This window comes from Polypterus senegalus, chromosome 14 (genome assembly GCF_016835505.1).
Source record: "Polypterus senegalus isolate Bchr_013 chromosome 14, ASM1683550v1, whole genome shotgun sequence".
Classification (NCBI taxonomy): Eukaryota; Metazoa; Chordata; class Cladistia; order Polypteriformes; family Polypteridae; genus Polypterus; species Polypterus senegalus.
Window position 1 is genome coordinate 130,093,387 of NC_053167.1, and position 20,989 is coordinate 130,114,375.

At 42.1% G+C, this 20,989-nt stretch overlaps 1 protein-coding gene across 3 annotated transcripts in view; it reads right to left on the reverse strand.

Annotated features, from left to right (window-relative positions):
• Window positions 1-1,339: 1,339 nt before the first annotated feature.
• The window catches only part of LOC120515052 (ubiquitin-conjugating enzyme E2 U-like), a 161,646-nt gene continuing 141,996 nt past the window's right edge, over window positions 1,340-20,989 (reverse strand). The window contains exons 9-11 of one of the 3 annotated variants that reach the window (XM_039735757.1): window positions 10,833-10,926; window positions 7,075-7,193; window positions 1,340-1,829 (exon numbers count right to left, since the gene is read on the reverse strand). In XM_039735757.1, the coding sequence (XP_039591691.1) occupies window positions 1,702-1,829; window positions 7,075-7,193; window positions 10,833-10,926 (341 nt within the window). In that variant the 3' untranslated portion in view covers window positions 1,340-1,701. The remainder of the gene's footprint in view (window positions 1,830-7,074; window positions 7,194-10,832; window positions 10,927-20,989) is intronic. The other 2 variants (XM_039735758.1, XM_039735760.1) reach the window with 2 other exon arrangements.

Genomic DNA, 20,989 nt, shown 5'->3' on the forward strand with positions numbered 1-20,989 from the left:
CCTGTAACCTAAAATTTGGATTACATGAGCTAGAAAATGTTATCAGTAAATAATTTCTGAGTCATTAAATACACATGGCATTGCCATTTTCAATTGTTGCTTCCCAATGAGGGTTGCAATGGCAACACTGACTAGGTCTCCACATCTTCTCCGGCAGAATTCTCAGATGCTGCCAAGGCACCCAAGATATTCAATCTGTTATAATTATTCCAGGATTCTGATGTATGTACACTTTTGCTTTATTATTGTTGTGTGTCCTTTCTACACTTTTGCACTTGTCGTTAACTTTTAGCGTCATCTTTGTGGAAGTGCCTTGCCACCATTTTCTGATGAGGGCTCATGGCTCAACATCATCTGCAAAAAGAAGAGAAGCAATCCTTCAGTTCTCACGCTGGATACCGGACAAATCTGCAGCCTAAAACTCCACGAAATTCAAATTTGAGACAAGAGCAGAAGCATCTTTAATGAATTCGAATGGACCCACTAAACAGCTCTGACCTAACACCAGGTATGCAGACACGGCCCCCAATCTGCACACAAGGGAACTGAAAACACACAGCAGCGGCCTGGAAACACCTTCGATATGAAGCACCTTTCACGTGATGCCACAGGAATGACGCCTTCTGGCTTCCCTGTGAAAGACTACGCTGAGATAACAGAACAGACGCTCTGTCTGACAGATGAACCTCAGATCCAGGAGGAACAATGTGCAGTCCAATTTACCAATGAAAAAAACATAAAACCAAAAATACTGGGCTAATAAAAACTCATTTGCTACAATCCCCCTACAACACAAAGATCTCTAAGAGTATGTAGAGTGTGAACTTGCCCGACAATGGACTGGCACATCATCCAGAGTCTGCTCCTGCTTTGCACTCGATGCTGGTATGATAGGCTCTGACCAGGAGTGAAAAGGTTTAAAAATAGAAGTTTAGAAAACATTTGTTGTAAGATGCGATAACTGATTTGACTAAACTCTTCTGCTAATATCTAAGAGCAAGGCCAGAAAGGATTTGTGAGCACCTGTCATACGTTAAGACAGACTTCTTATTTCAGTTTATTTAAGTTTATTTGTGCAAAAAACAGAAATATGGCTTAATGACTAGCAATCCATTAACCAACGTGCCATGTTCACCCTACACTAGTTATAAAAATTTAGTAATGCAGTGCAGCCTGGTTCAGTTCTCAGCAGGACTTTGTTAATGTGCGTCTGTATAATAATAATAATTCTTTGCATTTATATAGTGCTTTTCTCACTACTCAAAGCGCTCAGCAATTGCAGGTTAAGGGCCTTGCTCAAGGGCCCAACAGAGCAGAGTCCCTATTGGCATTTACGGGATTCGAACCAGCAAACTTTCGATTGCCAGTGCAGATCCCTAGCCTCAGAGCCACCACTCTGCCTTAAATATTCTCGTGTGTTCCTGTCAGTTGTTTCCAGGTACTCCTGTTCCCTCACATATAATTAAGGAGTAGGTGGTGTGCCCCGTGGCTAATGGATTGGCATCCCCAATCTTCAGATTACCTCCTTCTTTTTGCCCAGTATTACTAAGGTACCTTCTGACACATCTTTGATTTCTTTAATACTCAAAGCAGTTTCAAAAATGGATGGATGTAGTAATAAAATAAAATATCTCCATTTCGTCTCACATAATAATCAAACGGTCTGTCTCAGTGCTTAAATAAGCCCGTGATGGTCCCCCTTTAGTCTTCTGCATAGCAGAGAGTGTTGGTCCATGCGATTAGATTGTCCACTTCTGTCTCCCAGAGGTCTTCATTATCTCGCTCCTTTGCTTTTCTAGTGCTGACTGCCTGTGGCGAACCAAAGGAGTCTAAAAAAATAAATAAAAAAATGAAACATAACAGAATAGTGCTGTACACACGTGAGACACGGACATTGAGGTGAAGGAAATGGTTTGAGCAACTGAAAGAGATTTAACTTTCTGCAGCTTGTGACAAGTGAAATGATTGTAGCTGAATATTCTTTACAACACGTCCAATGCTATGTAAAGTAGGATTTTCTGCATTACTACATATTTTCATGGAGAATTTTCAATGCAAATCTTAGACTAGTTAGTAGATTTTACGTTAACAGTTTAGCATGGTGAATACAGCAGGTTGGGGAGTTCACGGCTCTGGATAAGGTGCCAGAGAGTCTGATCTCATTATGTTTCAGTTGTTCCTGAACCACATCAAAGTTGTTGTACCAGGGCAGTCGTTCATCTTTAACCAGTTAGCCTCTGACATCACAAAGCAGGAATGCACAACGGTACACTGCTTCACATTCTTTAACCACAGACAGAAAATATCTGGAAATGTCTTGGGGATTTGAATGATGTCTCTGTTTTTGCAGAGGATGAGGAAGGGTTGTTCTTTATTCCAGGGTGGGGATGTCCATGGATTTTCGTCCAGTAAATGTCAGAGGCTACCTTTAAAGCTGATTAGTAGGAGGTATATGGCAGTCCTAGGGTGTGGAAACTCTACGGAAGCTGTAAGGCAAACATTAATAACAACTGTCCCTTGTTGCCACTCCAGTTCAAAATTGTGACGCTTTATTTATTTTATTACAGAATGTACACTACTGGTCAAAAGCTTTAGAACACCTCAGTTTTTCCAGTTTGTCTTCAAATGTAACCCGTTGAAATGCAATGACCTAAAATGGTGAAAAGGTTAAGCAGTAAACTGCCAGAAGTTTAAATTTAAAGTTTAGGTTAGCAAAAACTGAAAAAAAGAAATGTCAGAATATTTACAAATGGGCCTTCTTCAGGGATCAACTAACAGGTTACAACCTCTAGACGTTCTGCAGCAATTCAAGTAAATGAAGCCTTGCAAGTTGAAGCTAACAATTTGCACAGGTGTCCCAACTTCTTTTGATTACTTAAAAACCCCTTAAGACGGTCTGTCTTAAAGCAGAGATGGAACAGACTGTGTGACTACACCCTCTGAAAGCACGTGTCAGTTTCGACTGTGAAGAGGAGACTTTGTGCTGCAGGTGTGACAGGGAGAGGGGCAGGAAGAAAGCCATTCCTTAACGGACAAAATAGGACCGGCTGTGGACTACTGCAGACTGGACAAAGTCTCCTCTTCACAGATGAAACCGAGAAGAGCTATTTTTGACCACTGTTTATGTGGTGTAAGGTGACTATGACTTAGTGACATTTCTCAAATCCAAGTACTCTCACCACTTTGTGTGGCCAACTAGACTGCCATTTTGTAAATGTACTGAGTCTTTTGTTGTTGGAGATGGAGCCTGTCGCCCTCACATGTCTCCCAGAAGCTGCTGCACATGACATCATCATGATGTTGCTATGTAAGATGGAGGCACTTTGCTGTTAAACTTTCTGGATAGTTCCAGACAAATTTTATGAGTTTCTCAGATTTTGTTTTTTTGCATTTTTTTGGTTCTGACTTTCACTTGTTTTTGTTTTTTACTTTCTCAAAGTATAGGGAAAGTATTGTAATTGTCCAAAGATTCGATGTCGAGATTTTGTTTTAGAATTCCCTGAGTCTAGAGTTATGTTTCTGTCTGTCTGTGTGTGTGTTATGTAAGCATGATAACTTGAGTTCGCTTTCACTTCTGTCAACCAAATTTTGCAAACAAGTATTAGGTACAAAACGTTGATTTCTATGGACTTTTGGGCTATTTCCGCTAACCGGCGGTGCTACTTTACCTTTTATTCATGCAGCTGAAGAGTCCGATTTATTTGTTTTTACTTTTATAATAATTGTTCGGTATATTATTAATTTGATTTGATTTGTTGTTGATGGTTCTTTAGCGTACATAATATAAAAATATAATCCTTGTCTTGCGGTTTACTCCTCAAATATCCATCCCCATATCTGAGTATATGAGAGTCAATGGGAGACCACTCACGATTTTTTTTTAAACTGTGAATTTTATTAGTGTTTAGTTTCCTAGTATTGTCTTCTTTGATTTTTAACCTAGCCCAGTTTTGGCCATGATTCTCTCTTTCTCCCTGTCCAAAATAAACCTCTGTTAATTCTGCTTTTATCTATTATTCTAAGGTATATCAGTAAGTTCTCCAAACCAGTAACTGACCATCTTTAATTAAATGGTAACATCTCTCTGCAAATGCCTGCACAATAACTATCAGCGCACACAGCACACAGGCCTACGTCAGTCCTCAGAAATAAACAGGGCTGTCCCATCTGGGACCCTAACAATTCTCACATTTCTTTGGTCCTGTTTTAAACACCCTTTTAGAATGTTTGACTTACCATATATACTCATCTATAAATCAAGCCTTGAAACCTGAAAAACTGATCATAAAATCAGACCCCGACTTATACGCCTGTTCAAAAATGCAACGCTTAATTTTTTTTAAACATCTTCTTGCCTCCTCCAATCTCACATCAGTTTCTCAGACATATCGAATTTTGTTGCAGCAGGGCAGTTCCCAATTTCTTTCACCACTTCAACAACTTTTAATTTAAAACCAGCTTCATATTTTCTTCTGATAGAATGTTCCATCGTAGGTAAGGGATGCTCTTACGATAAAGGTGAATGAGGATGTGAGATACAAAAAACACAAATCGGTGCAATCGTCGCTTCAGAATAGTTCTGGTATTACCGTGTGCTCACGTAGGCACAATAGAGACTGAGAGAGGTTAGGAGCACATGCTGACACAGCGCATTGCTGCACCACATAGTAAAAAAAGGCTGTGTGCTCCATGGTTAATTTCTCAGGTAGGCGTTAGCATATCGTAATCTCATGGACCAATAACTTGAGTTTTCCGCATTCAACTTATACAACCGACATTATAAAATACCAGAAATTATCCACGGGAGAATTTCTCTGCGAGTATATACGGTATTAAAGTGTCATTCTGGGCTCAATGAAGACTCAAAATACTCCCCAATCATTAATAGGGGGAATAACATTCTCATACCTGAAGACTGTGTGTTTGATTATTTTGCTCAACAAACAAATGAAAGAAGCACTGAAATTTGGTTTCTGTTTTCCATCTCCGACTCTCCTCCTCAGTATGTGACTATACTGTAATCCATTAGTTTCACTATGAAAATGTACAATAATGTAGAAAATCAGACATCACCCTGATATATTCTACAACACTTGTTACACATGGGGGAATGAGAACGTATGCAATAACCTGCCGGGACAAGTGGAGGCGCAGTGTTAACTGTATCATCTCCATTCTCCTCCCTAGCTCTGAGAAGCCATCCAAGGTGGGCACCCCAGTCATGCCCCCACTCGGTTAAGCCATGTCCCTTCCGGTTGGGATGGTATAAATCTGAGGTCTCACAGCTGGTGGAGCTCCCAGACAAAGTCTCACTGAAGACAGTTTGTTATTTTTTGAGGCAGTTGTAACTCCCATGTTCTGTTGTGCCACCATGCGCCCACTTCTGTTTTTTTGGACACGTTGTTAAAAGGGTGGCCTGGCTGGCACCCCAGTTTTTCTTCAGTTCTCGAATTTCTTATTTGCCTTCCACATGCCGGACACCAGTGGCCAAAAGTTTTGGCAGTGACACAAATGAATTTTGCAAACTTTGCTGCTTCAGCATTTTCAGATTATTTTTTACATGTTTCTATGGTATACTGAGGAACAATTACAAACATTTAATAAGTTTCAAAGGCTTTTATTGGCAAATACATCAAATTTATGTAAAGAGTCAATATTTGTAGTGTTGACCCTTCTTCTTCATAACTTCTGCAATTCATTCCGACATGCTGGATATCAGCCTCTGGGCCAAATCCTGACTGCTGGTGATCCATTCTTAACTTTTTAGGGCTTGGAGTTGATCACAATTTGTGGTGAGTTTCCTGGCCACAGCTCCAAACTTTCAATGTTATGACCTCTAAGCCACTTTTGCCTTGTGACATGGAGCTCCATTATGCTGGAAAATGCACAGATCATCACCAGATTGTGCCTGGATTGCTGGGAGAAGTTGCTCTTGGAGGACATTTTGATACAATTCTTTATTTATGGCAGTGTCCTTGGGCAGAATTGTGAGTAGGCCCAATCCCTTGGATGAGAAGCAACCCCACAAATGGATTGTCTCAAGATGCTTCACTGTTGGTATGACACAGAGCGCATGGTAGCGTCCACCTTTTCCTTCTCCGGACAATCGATTTTCCAGATATTCCAAACAGTCCAAAGGAAGATTCATCTGAAAACATAACTTTCCACCTGTCTTCTGCTGTCCAATCCTTGTAGTACCTGCAGTAATTTCAGTCTGTCCTTGATGTTTTTCTTGGCTTCTTTGCTGCCCTTCTTTACACAAGGCCATTGTCCAAAGTTTTCCACTCACCGGGGGTGCAGAAGCACTCACACCCACCTGCTGCCAATACTGAGCAAGTTCTGCGCTGGTGGCAACACGATTCTGTAGTTGACTCCTCAGGAGGAGACGGTCTGGACGCTTGTTGGTCACTTGTACCTGATCATTTTGTGCCAGGGCCAAAATAAGTGAAAATGTTTTTTTGTGATAAAGGTAACTTTTTATGCTAATAAAGCTCTTTGTAATGAATTAATATGCATCTGATCACTGCACAATAAAATGAAAATAATGTGAATTGCCCACACAAAAACAGAAGCTGCAAATTTTGCATAACACAACATTTGGGTCACTGCCAAAACTTTTGGCCAATAACTGTACTTAGTGAGCGTGAACTTACATCATCAATAACAAAATTCTGTCTTTAACATAAAAACCTACATGCACCAGAAAACTGCAAGGTAGAGTACACAAAACAGCATTAATCTCTTTTGCCTTCTCCAAAAGGAACAATAGATACTATCTGTTCCTGAAGGCCACATTCAAAGTGCAACCACATGGCAGCATTGTAATGACAATGTCACTGTGCTGTCTCGCATACAATATCCATGTTTGCCTGTGTGTGTATGTGCACAAGCTGGTAACACAAACACATATTAAATATGTACAGGTGCTCATTATGAGAGGTCAGTGTGGCTGCTATTCATAATACAATCCTAGAGTATCCTCTGTACATGCCGCCCAGATGATGAGAATTTTCACATTTAAAACTAGAAACACATAATTCCTCTTTGTCAGCAGGCTGGCCACTTTGTCGTTACCTGGTGTTCTGGTCTGTAGATGAATCCTCGTTAATCTCTTCACTCTCGCCATCTTCTCATCCTTTGCTATGCCTACTTTTTGGGGTTTCACAGGTGATCCATATATAAGAGCACTGAACCTTTTTTTTAAAAACACAAAGGAAAAGACCTGTAAACTTGGTATTATGTGTGCGGGATGGCAGGAAAATCAATAGCTGCAGCATGGATGAAGTATTCAGCCGAAACATTAGAGGTAGCATCTCAGTGTAGCCTGGGAGTAATATTGTAGAGCACAAGGCCTCTCACTTCTTAGTCCTAATTCACTGTCTTGGTCACCTACTACGCTGTGGCTGAATATGATTGTGATACGTACATATTATAATAGGGCGGCACGGTGGCGCTGTGGTAGCACTGCTGCCTCGCAGTTAGGAGACCTGGGTTCACTTCCCGGGTCCTCCCTGCATGGAGTCTGCATGTTCTCCTCGTTTCTGCGTGGGTTTCCTCCGGGTACTCCGGTTTCCTCCCAGAGTCCAAAGACATGCAGGTTAGGTGCATTGTCCCTAGTGTGTGCATGTGCATGCGCCCTGCTCGGGGTTTGTTTCCTGCCTTGCGCCCTGTGTTGGCTGGGACTGGCTTCAGCAGACCCCTGTGACACTGTAGTTAAGATGTAGCAGGTTGGATAATGGATGGACATATAATAATAATAATAATTTGTGATAGACGGCTGCACAGTCAGGATGCCTGGGATGTGGAAAGACCAGCAGAGCGCCAAAACCTCCCCTGGGACACGAGAGGGTTACCGCCCAATGGTCCACAAGATCGGAGCTGGGAGGCCCAAACACTTGAAGTGCTGCCAAACAAGAACACAGAGACACTAGGTGTGCTTCTGGGTGCTCGTGAAGCTCGTCAGGAAGCATAAAAGGCAAAAAAAGGGCCAACTCATTTAGAGCCGGAGTTGGGAGGTAGCGTGATGGAGCTTGACGAGAGAGGAGTGGAGGCGGCAGGAGAAGAAAATGATAAGGACTGTGAGTGATTTGTGCATTGTGCTGTACTGAAAGGAGAAAACACAATAAAAGAGTGTTTTGGACATAGCTGTCTTGGTGTCTGTTCGTGGTTGAGGCTGCTCTTCACAAATTCTTTACATTTGTATAGCACTTTTATCACTACTCAAAGAGGTTTGAAAAAAGCACACAGAGAGGACCCAGGACTCAAACCAATGATCGCCTTACTGTGAAGCAGCAGCCCTACCACTGTGCCACCTACTCATAATACAAGTATGGGTGCCTGATAATTCTGAGAATTATTTTTTTATTACAAAGTATCATAAATAAATAGTTTTACAAATATTTTTTAAAAAGCCACTTTGGAGCAAAAAGGGTAGGCAATCGGAAGGTTGCCGGTTCGAATCCCGTAAATGCCAAAAAGGGACTCTGCTCTGTTGGGCCCTTTAGCAAGGCCCTTAACCTGCAATTGCTGAGTGCTTTGAGTAGTGAGAAAAGCGCTATATAAATACAAATAAGTATTATTATTATTATTATTATTTTTGTAAATCAAAATTATGCCTATTTTTTTGTCAGACAGGCAAAAAAATATATTTTTTGGTGTGCCGCACAATTTTAGTGATTAGTTTATGTGTGCCATGAGGTGAAAAAGGTTGAAATTCACTGCTACAGCATATGGCATAACAACAACAAACACACCGTATAAACTCGTGTAAAAGTCGGGTCTTGAAACCTGAAAAATCGATCATAAAATCAGACCCTGACTAATGCGCCTGTTCAAAAATACGACACTTACATTTTTTTTTTTTTTAACATCTTCTTGCCTCCTCCAATCTCACATCAGTTTCTCAGACGCATCGAATTTTGTTGCAGCGGCACAGTTACTAATTTCTTTCTCTACTTCAACGACATTTAATTTAAAATCATCTTCATATTTTCTTCTGATCGAACGGTCCATCGTAGATAAGGGATGCTCTTACGATAAAGGTGTATGAGGGTGTGAGATACAAAAAACACAAATCAGCACAAACGTCATTCTAGAATAGTTTGGTTATTACCGTGTGCTCACGCAGGCACAACAGACAGAGACAGAGAGAGGTTAGCAGAACACGCTGATATAGCGCATCGCCGCACCCACATAGAAAAAAAGGCCGTGTGCCCCGTGTCTCTCAGGTGGGCGTTAGTATATTGTAATCTCTTGGACCAATAGGGTGAGTTTTCCGCATTCGACTTATATGACCAACATTATAAAATACCAGAAATTATATAGTAAAATCAAGTCCCGATTTATACATGCAGATAAGTTCTCCCACAGATATACGGTAGTTTAGATAAGTATTGTGGTCTATGGATGTACTCCGTACTGTGTGTGCCATATGTTAAAATGTGGTGGCCGTATTCTGGCAGGGCGTGACTGCATTTCCAAATAGACAGTAATGTTGATTTACTTTAGCTATTTGTTTAGACATGCTGGCAGAAGGTATTACTGTGCAGCCTTGTCCGTGTTGTTTGGCAGATTTGTTGATTAAGGGGTTTTGAGCACTGAAATTTTCATCTCCTGGGGATCTTCATTATCACCTCTCTTAATGGCAGTCATTTTGACGAGAATTGACGAATAGTTTACTTCAAATGCATATTTTGCAATACATACATTTTCATGAATACATCTGCCAGTTCTTTCGTCGAATCCTACACTGTCGTCATATCTGAACGACAGACAGCACACACAGCACCCGCTACAATGTATCATTGTTTATCATTCTTCCATTAAGGTCTTTGAATGCCTAGGCTGATTCCAGGACTACAGGGGTTGAATTATGAGGAAAGATTAAAAGAGCTGAGCCTTTACAGTTTAAGCAAAAGAAGATTAAGAGGTGACCTGAGTGAAGTGTTTAAAATGATGAAGGGAATTAGTACAGTGGATCGAGATTGTGGATCGTTATTTTAAAGTGAGTTCATTAAGAACACGGGGACACAGTTGGAAACTTATTAAGGGTAAATTTCGCACAAACATTAGGAAGTTTTTCTTTACACAAAGAACAATAGACACTTGGAATAAGCTACCAAGTAGTGTAGTAGACAGTAAGACATTAGGGACTTTCAAAACTCGACTTGATGTTTTCTTGGAGGAAACAAGTGGATAGGACTGGCGAGCTTTGTTGGGCTGAATGGCCTGTTATCGTCTCGAGTGTTCTAATGTTCTAATGTCAATCTGAGGTTACAGAAAGGTTTTACCATAGCAACAGGTTATGGTTATTTTTAAAATATGCAATGTGCTCTTTGCTCACATGACACACATTTATATGCCTAACAGGAGTCTTTTTAGGAGACTTTACGCATTGTTCATCGTAAACTGAAGCTAGCTGTCTGTTGGACCGGGTTAACGAGAGCAGTGCTGATCTCTGCTGTTTGAATCTCCGCCCCTATTTTGAGCACCGCCTTCATGAGGCATTGGATTGGTTTAGAATTGTGACACTCAGTGAGCCGTCTAATTGTTCCAACCCACTTTTAAGGACAATTCACCCAAGGTTGTTTCCAGATGTATATATTGCACATCTGGCTTCAGTGAGACTAGAGCCTTAGCAACAACACCACATAGCTTATTTTAGCATTTCCTGTTATAGGGCTAGAATTTGCGTGTATCTTTTACTAGGCTCTGGTACCAGTGAATATGCTGGACACATTACTATGAATTGTGAACATCTTAAAGTTGATAAACAAATTATTCAAGGATACTTTTGTATATGAAACACAACACTAATTTTTAAAAGATCTTACTCTGTATTCTGTGCCTTCATTTCTTCTGCCACTCCCATGTCCTGTAAACCATAATGCAGAGCTGACTGACTTGGATGGACTGAACAATGAGTAACTGAAACAAAAATGGGATATATTTCTGAATAAAATGGCTGGTTTGTAAAAACAAAAAATCCATGAACCATTTAATCTTGCAATAAAACATTAACCAAGAATGAAACGCTGTAATAATTAGAATACTGTATATGTATACTGTGTATTCTTTTTCAAAGCCACATGTCATCCACCTGAAGCTAAGCGTGTTTCGGATCTTGCCAGTATGTGGATGGGAGACCATCTAGGAAAAGCTTGGGTCGGTGTTGGAGAGGCCAGTGCGGGAGCTTACTTTGTGGTCTGAATGGGGGTCCCAATGCCTCAGTGCAGTGACGGGGACACTGTGCTGTACAAATAGCACCATTCTTCGGATGAGCCCAGGTGAGTGTAGTCTTTGCTTTGTGGAAAGATGCCCGGAACGCAGACAGAGATGGACTCAGAATGTCCAAAAGCACACACTTTTAACGTTCTTTTGTCTTTTATACAGCACACACACAGTGCACAATTCACCCACAATGCTCAGTCCTTTTACTTTACGTTACTTTAGTTTTTCTTTGTGCCTCCACTCCTCTCCAGCAATCTCTGTCCTCTGCCACCTGACTCCAGCTGCCTGAGTGGAGTGAGGCGGCCCCTTTCATAATGTGCTCCAGGTTCTCACTGTTGCCTTTTCTGCAGCACCTCCTGGTGTGGCAGAAGTGCTGCATGGGCACTCTGAAGCATTCTGGGTGTACCCGTTTCCTGTTCCGGCAGCACCTCCTGGTGTGGCGGAAGTGCTGCAGTCCATGGCCCTGGCGGTGGTCACGGGTCCCCAGAGGGTTGAGCTTCCCAGGTCCATGGTCACCATGCAATCCCGGAGGGCTGCCATCTTGCATCCCAGGGTGGGAATTGCCCCTCTCTTGGTCCCCTGCTTCTCCAGGTCTCCCGGTGGGGCAAGGTCCCCAGCTGTCTCTCACAGCTTATATTTTCATCTTGTTTCCTGACCCATGATGTACACAGGACTTCAATGGAGTCCAATTTGAGACCTACTGTCTTTTCTGGGCCCCTCACACATACTGCCATTTGAAATAAACTGCACTTATTTGCAATGTAGGAAGAAAACCACAGTTCCAGGATAAAGGCACATGTAGACATAGAGAGAACATGTAATTTGGGGCCACGTTGATTCCTTATGAGGTGCATGAACTCTCAGAGCCCACCAAAAGAAGAGAGACTAAGAGGGATGGGGGTCACAAAATAGAGATACTGCTTAAGGCTAAAAAAAAAACCCTTAGATTTGGAGAATGAGGCAGTACAGCTAACTGCCTAACTGCTACACAACCATGCTTGACACAATATCTGAATATCTGGGCATATTACCTGCATGAGCTTGAAGCTTTATATTTTAAGCTGTACATTACCCTGTCTTCTTAAGAGTTCTGGAAAGCAGCCCGGACAAAGACAGGCGGACACGTTGACATCACCCACAACACGTTTATTTTCCATATTTACAGTGCACAAACCCCTCACAAGTCCTCACAAGTCCAGGCCTCTCATTCAATGTCTTCTCTCTCTTCAGGAGGCCTCCTTGCCTCCTCCAAGACCTTGTCCTTCCTTTTCTCTCGACTCCAGCCATCGAATGGAGGGAGGCGGCCCCTTTTATAGTCACCCGGATGTGCTCCAGGTGCGTCCTGACAATCTTCCGCTGGCACTCCCCAGTGTGGCGGAAGTGCCGACTGCGCATCCGGAAGTCCCCTATATCCCTACTTCCGGGTATGGTGGAAGTGCTGAGGTCTAGGGCATTGGTGCGCCCCCTGGCGGTGACCACAGGCCCCTACAGGTTTTAGCTTCAAAGCTCTGTACCTGTGGTCCCCATAGCCACCAGGGTGGTCACCCCCACGTGGTCTGGGGGAGGCGTAAGCCCTCCTCCGGGGTGTCCCGGCCGGGTTGCCCCCCCAGCCACCTGTGACAGAGTTCACACATTTTATTTGCATACATACTGTATATATGACTTTTTCAGTGACGGTCAGATTCACAGTTACAATTTGTAAGCAGGCAAAATATTAAAAAGCTAAACGACTTCAGTGCACTGCTGCCTCACATTAATGAGACCAGAGTTCGCGTTGCGTGTCATCCCTGTGTGAAGTTTGCATGTTCTTCCCGTGTCTGCGCAGGCGAGATGGAGCGGCATCAGTAAATTGGCCTTAGTGTGTGTGTGTGTGTGTGTGCTCACCCTGTGATGGAGTGGCATCCTGTCCAGGGTTTGTACCTGCCTGGTGCCCTATGATGGCAGAGTTAGGCTCCAGTCCCAAAATGTGACCCCGCTCAGGATTAGGTGCTTAGAAAATGACATGACATGACAAACCTCTGCTTCCTCTACTGTGTGATGTGGTGTCATTTCCTTGTCAATGCTCCACAGTAACCTGATATCTGAGTCCACTAAATCAAGTGTGCTACCAGCACTCATGAGAAAGCTCCTCACCATTATTCACATGTTTTTAAACTGCTGAATGTAATTGACTTCAGTTCCTGAGCAGTAAGGACAGGAATCATGTGCTTAGCCTACAGCTCTCTGATTCTTATCAGCAGGACAAATTGCTACCCAGTTAGATTAAGAAGATTATGCAATTTGCTCAAGGTAAGAAAGTTACTCAGTTACCAGACTAGAATTTGTACTTTACAGCTTAAAGACTATAGAGAGGCTTCCTCAGGAAAGGGAGGGATACTGTGGAGCGTATTCCTGATTTAAAGTAATATACAGAATCTACTTCATGGTTGCTAGACCAGCATTTGGTGCAAAGCAGGAAACAGTTCTAAACATGGCACCTGCCCTTCACAGGCTCACACATTCACACCGGGCCTACTAACCCCAACATGTCCAGTGCCCTCCAAATGATTAGGACAAAGATACATTTTCCATTTATTTATATCTAACATTTTTCCCTCTGCTCCACAGTTTAAAATTACACTGCTCAGAAAACCTGAGGTAACACTTAAACACCACAGTCTAACACCAAGTACAATGCAGCTGCAGGAATATCAGTCTGTCCAGTTAGGAAGCATAAGTGATTGTGAATCAACGTGCAAACGAAAGTGACAACAGGTGACCTGGAGAGGCAACAGCAAGACAACCCAAAAATGGGAATGGTGGCCGCAGACAGTTGCTCTCTCCTTATCCTTCCTGAATGATTTTTCTCTAGTTTTGTGTTTTGCTAATGTCCTTGTCACTACTGGTAGCATGAGGCAGTACCTGCAGATGATTCAGGAGGCACAGGCAGTCCAGCTCCTTCAGGATGGCACATTCATACATGCTGTCACAAGAAGGTGTGCTGTGTCTCTCAGCACAGTCTCAAGAGCAGGGAGGAGATACCAGGAGACAGGACGTTACACAAAGAGAGCTGGGCAGGGCTGTAGAAGGGCATCAACCCAGCAGCAGGACTGGTATCTGCTCCTTTGTGCGAGAGGAGGAACAGGAGGAGCACTGCCAGAGCCCGATAAAGTGACCTCCAGCTGGCTACTGGTGTGCATGTTTCTAACCAAACTACCAGAAACAGACTCTATGAGGGTGGCATGAGGGCGCGACGTCCTCCATTAGGACCTGTGCTCACAGTCAATCACTGTGCACCTTGATTGGCATTCACCAGAGAATACCACAATTGGCAGCTCCGTTACTGTTGCCCCGTTCTCTTTGTAGATGACAGCAGGTTCAACTAAGCACATGTTACAGATGTGAAAGAGTTTGGAGATAACATAGTGAATGTTATGTAGCCTGCAACATCATCCAACATGACCACTTTGGCGGTTTCTCAGTAATGGTAAAGCAAATACTTGGAGGTTTGCACAGACCTCCACATGCTAGGCAACGATACCCTGGCTGCTGTTAGGTGCCAGGATGAAATCCCCTGAGCCACTGTCAGACCTTACACTGATGCAGTGGCCCTAGGTTACTGCCGGTGCAGAACAAGGCTCGGCTTCATGTGGCCAGAGTGTGTAGGTAGGTCGTGGATAATGAAGGCATTGATGCCACTGAGTCGCCTACACGTTCCCCAGACCTGAATCCATTTGAGAACCTCTGGGACATTATGTATCAGTGAATCCATCGCCGCCAAGTAGCGCCACAGGCTGTTCAGGAATTCACTGATGCCCTGATCCATGTCTGTGAAGAGATCGTGCAGGACACCATCTGCTGTTATATCAGGAGCATGGCCAGACATTGTTGGGAGTACATACAGGAAAGTGGGGGGCCACATACACAACTAAGTTGCCACAATGAAATTCACGATAGTTGGATCAGCCTGTGATGTTGAATTTTGACTTTGATTTTCAGTGTGATGTTGAGTCTAGCCCTCACTGAACTCATGGCAGGGTAGCATGTGTGGTGCCACTGGTAACACTGCCACCTGACAAACCCAACATGCTGTGTTTCACTCTCTCTTGGTGATCTCTGTGCATGGAGGGTCATATTCACCCTGTGTCTGCATGGATATTTCAACTTGCAGGTTAGAAAGAAGATTCCAAATTGCCCCTAGCGTGTGAGTATAAGGTATGGGCGTGTAAGTTGGTGGGTCTTGTGATGGGTTGCTTTTCTGTCGAATGCTGCCAGTGTAGGCTCTGGTGTTCCCACAGCCTTTAATTGAAATAAGCAGATTTGAGAATGATATGAAGTGAGATGAGCGCAGTGAAAACAAGAGCGATATGATGGAGCAGTTGCTAGTGCTGCTGCCTCACAGATCCAGCATTATGGGGGTGCATCAGGCTCCTCCTTTGTTCTCCATATGCAGTTCTCTCACTGCCTTTGTGGGCTTTCACTGGTTTTCCTTCCAAATATGTACAGTTCTGTTTAACAAATAATTATAAACTGATCCAATGCAACTGCTGGTTTGTGTATGAACGAGAAACTATGACAGACCGACAGAGTTTGTTTCTGCCTTGCATCTGACTTAGGACTCAGAAGTTGTAGTGGACTCATCACTATGAACCTCAAGAAAGTGTTCAGAAGCCATTAAAGAAGGCGAACAGAACGTTAGGTTATATACTGTATAGTGCAGTGAGCGTCCACACAAGTCCAAGGAGGTTATGCTGAATCTTTACAGTGCACTGGTGAGGCCTCATCTGGAGTACTGTGGACAGTTTTGGTCTCCAGGCTGGGAAATGTCCAGAGGAGAGTAACTAGGACTGCAGGGTATGAGTAAAAAAGAGATGGACCTTTTCAGTTTAAGCAAATGGATATTAGGAGGTGACATTATTGAAGTTTTTAAAATTATGAAGGAAATTGGTTTAGTGGGTTGAGTCTGTTACTCTGAAAAGAGTTTAACAGTCAGTAACCTGTTAAGGGTAAGTTGTGCACAAACATTAGGAATTAGTGACCAAGTAATGTGGCAGACAGAAGGACACTGGGGACACTCAAAAGGCGACTTGATGCTGTTCTTTAATCAATTCAGGCATTTTGTCTTGTAGTTTGTACTGTTGTGTTGCACGATAGATTGGTCACCCAGCTCTGTGACAGGGGATTACTTGTGTTCTGTTTAGTGTGTTCCATTTACCCCATTTTTGGACACACATTGCACATCCAACCTACCTGGAAGGGGGTCTCTCCCTAAATTGCCTTTCCCAAGATTTCTTCCATTTTTCTCAATACAAGGGTTTTTTGAGAGTTTTGTTTTTCCTGTATTTTTAAGGAGTCAAGGCTGTGAGGCCTGTTAGAGCCCATTGAGGCATTCCTTGTGTGATTTTGGGATATACAAAAAATAAATTGTTGTTGTTGTTCTGGAAGAATGAGGTGTATAGGACTGGTGATTACTGGGGTGAATGGCCTGTTCATGGCAAAGGTTATTCTAATGTTCTAAATATGCTGCAGATATAGGCTTTAGCGCACCCCCATCTTGAAGGGGATTAAACAGGATTGAGGATGTGAGTTTATTTTACAAAATGGAAAAAAAAATCTTTTACAACTCCATTATAATACCCTTTTGTCAAGACCCTATAAACTTTGCACTCACCATACTATTCATGGATTTTTATTACAAATAATAGACTCACAAAATATACTAAAATAATTTTTATTACTCTTTAGAATGTTAAAAATGCAGCTACTGATATGTAATATAAGCTGTAACTGTCACTAATGTACATAGCACTGTCTTTGAAACACATTTAATTAGCTATTATATGTCAATTACGCTTACGCTTATGATAAACAATGTAAGATGTATTTGAATTTATAACCCACTTATTTAGTTCAGAGGTGTGCATGGGAATCTGGTGCAATATTTAGCAGTGCTGGCTGCTCAGAAGACACCAGTCCTGGATGGCTCACAAGTCCGTCATGAGGCACACTCACCAACTCAGGACCCGGTGTACTCAACGTAGATTAATGCAAATTCTGTTCAATGGCAGGCCTGGAATTGTGAAGCTGTTAGACATCCGCAGTAAACAATGTGCTGCCTTGACATTCATCTTTAGTATAATGTACTGTATAAGTTATAATTTAGGTAATAAGCATTCATTCAATTAATTCAATAAGTAAATCACTTTATAAAAAGAAATGCTTGCATGTATAATACATAAACTGCCACTCGACGTTCACTTAATTAGGTCCACCATCAAAGTTGACACCAGAAACACCTTAATTCGAAGGAATGGATTTAAAAAAGGAGTTGAAAGGATTCCTTAGGGGTCTGGTCCATGCTAACTCAATAGCATCATGTAATCCCTTCAGATTTTTCTACTGTGATCCTCCTGTTCCACATCATCCCAAAAGCTGTACCGGACATTAGAGTAAACTCAATTCACTCTGCTGTTTAAGCAACCTGCTTGACACTTTGTATGTTTTGTGACGCTGCCCATTATCCACTTGAAAAAAGTTAGACTGTGATCATAAAAGGGGGCACCAGGTCAGCAAAATTGCTCAGGTGTGTTATTCATATTAGAACATTTGAATGATCTAGATGAGAACAGGCCATTCAGCCCAACAAAGCTCGTCAGTCATGTCCACTTAATTCTTCCAAAATAACATCAAGTCGAGTTTTGAAATTCCCTTAAGTCCTATAGTCTACCACACTATGTGGTCTCTTATTCCAAGTGTCTGTGGTTCTCTGTGTGCAAAAAAATGTCCTAATGTGTGTGTGAAATTTACCCTTAAGAAGTTTCCAATTGTGTCCCCGTGTTCTTGATGAACTAATTTTAAAATACAAGTCTCGATCCACTGTACTAATTCCCTTCATCATTTTAAACACTTCAGTCATGTCTCCTCTTAATCTTCTTTTGTTTAAACTGAAAAGGCTCAGCTCTTGTAATCTTTCTTCATAATTCAGTCCTGGAATCAGCCTAGTTGCTCTTCTCTGGACTTTTTCCAGCACTGTTATGTTTTGTAGCCTGTAAACCATAACTGCACCCAGTTGTCCAGATGAGGCTTCACCAGTGTGTTATAAAGACTGACCAGAACCTCCATACATCAAGGCGCTATATAACCTGACAGTCTGTTAGCCTTCTTAACGGCTTCTGTTTGGCATTTGAAAGTTTATTATCTACTATGTCTCCTAACTCCTTCTCATAAGGTGTCCTCTCGATTTTCCGAGAGCCCATTGTGTATTCAAACCTAACATTTTTACTTTCTATGTGTAATTTTTTACATTTACTCACATTAAATTTCATCCGCCACAAAACTGCCCAAGCCAGTATGCTGTAAAAGTCCATCTGTACTGATTCAATGGGTTATTGTTTATCTGCCTATCCACCTAGCTTGGTATCATCCGCAAATGTAATCATCTTGTTACTTATATTCCTATCCTAATCATTTATATAAATTAAAAACAGCAGCAGCAGCACCAGCACTGACCTCTGCTGGACACCACTCTTAACATTGGCCAATTCTGATACGGTTTCTCACACCATCACCCTCTGCTCCCTGTGCTTGAGCCACTTTTGCACCCATCTACAAACAACACCCTGACATTCAGCTAGCATTAAGAGTTCTAATGTGTACCAATAAAACATCCCACACATCATCACACTACTATCACCAGTCGGTGTTATTGACATGAGGCAGGATGGATCCATACATTCATGCAGTTTACACCAAATCCTTACTACATGATCTGCAAATCTAAAAGCGAGATTTGTCAGACCAGAACAAATGTATCTCATCTTCAGTCATCCACTTTTGGTTATGACGTGCCACATGGCCTTGCTGACAGGAGTACTGTAGAGCCTGGTGTGATCTTCTGCTGTTACAGCTCATCTGCTTCCAGGTTCTTTAAGATCCAATGCTTTGTAGGTTCAGAGATGCCCTTTTGCACAGCACTGTTGTAAATTTGAGTACTTTGGCCTTTCTGTTAGCTTGAACTAGCCTGGCCATTCACATCTGGCCTCCTAAGTTAATAAGTTATTTTTGCCCACACAGCTCACTAGATATTTTTGTTTATTTCATCTTTATGTGTCTACTCTACACATTTTAGAGTGTGAAAATATCAAGAGGGCAGGCTGGGGCCACCCCATCTGCTATCAATAATCTAACTGCAATCAAACAACTTACATCATGTATCTTGCCTATTCTATTGTTTTCTTGAACAACAAGTAAATATTTTGACCGTATCCACATGCTAGTGATGGAACTACAGCTACATGGTTGGCTGTTTGAAGAAATAAGGGGCTAATGAGAAGGTTAAACTAATAAAGTGGCCTCAGAGTTCAAGCTGTGCTGCCAGTGGATGATGCCCCTCATTAGTATATCTCACATTGGCCCCATCACATCTCAAAAGCATTCACTGGAAAAACTGCAGTGTGTTCTGTTTACATGACAGCTAATCTTATAGCAACATCAAGTTTACTGATAATCCATGTGCTGATCCCACTTTTACCACTACAGGATTACAAAGTGCTGGAGCCTATCCTGCAGCAATGGGTGCGAGGCCGGAGAGTAGGATAACATTTATAATGTCTTAATCAAATCAGTTGTTTGAAAAGAAAGCCACACTCCACAAAAGGGTCTTCATAAACAAATGAGTAATACAAGCAATACAAAAATGAATATCACGTAATCTTAAACAACTGTATTTGTTGATAGCCTAAGGCAGGGTTCTCAGATTCCGGTCTTGGAGGGCCGCAGTGGCTGCAGGTTTTCATTCTAACCCCTTTCTTAATTAGTGACCTGTTTTGGCTGCTAACTAACTTCTTTTGAATTCATTTTAATTGACTTGTTTTTTAAGATTTGTTCCCCTGAATTTCTTCATCGTTCCTCTGAATTGCTTCAACTTCTTTCCTTAAATGGCACCCAAACAGAAATGAAACGTGAAGTGAGTGAGCCAACAGAACACTAGGACACTCGAGACGAGAACAGGCCATTCAGCCCAACAAATCTCGCCAGTCCTATCCACTTGTTTCCATCAAGAAAACATCAAGTCGAGTTTTGAAAGTCCCTAATGTCTCACTGTCTGCTACACTACTTGGTAGGCTTAGTCCAAGTGTCTATCGTTCTTTGTGTAAAGAAAAACTTCCTAATGTTTGTGCGAAATTTACCCTTAACAAGTCTCCAACTGTGTCCCCGTGTTCTTGATGAACTCATTTTAAATACGAGTCTCGATCCACTGGACTAATTCCCTTAATAATTTTAAACACTTCACTCAGGTCACTTCTTAATCTTCTTTTGCTTAAACTGTAAAGGCTCAGCTCTTTAAATCTTTCCTCATAATTCAATCCCTGTAGTCCTGGAATCAGCCTAGTCGCTCTTCTCTGGACCTTCTCTAGCGCTGTTATGTCCTTTTTGTAGCCTCGAGACCAAAACTGCACACAGGACTCCAGATGACGCCTCACCAGTGTGCTATAAAGGTTGAGCAGAACCTCCTGTGACTTGTACTCTGCACATCAAGGCGCTATATAACCTAACAGTCTGTTAGCCTTCTTAATGGCTTCTGAACACTGTTGGGAAGTTGATAGCTTAGAGTCCACTATGACTCCTAAATCCTTCTCATAAGATGTACTCTCGATTTTCCGACTGCCCATTGTGTATTCAAACCTAATATTTTTACTTCTTATGTGTAATACTTTACATTTACTGACATTACATTTCATCTGCTACAAATCTGCCCAAGCCTGTCTGCTATCCAAGTCCT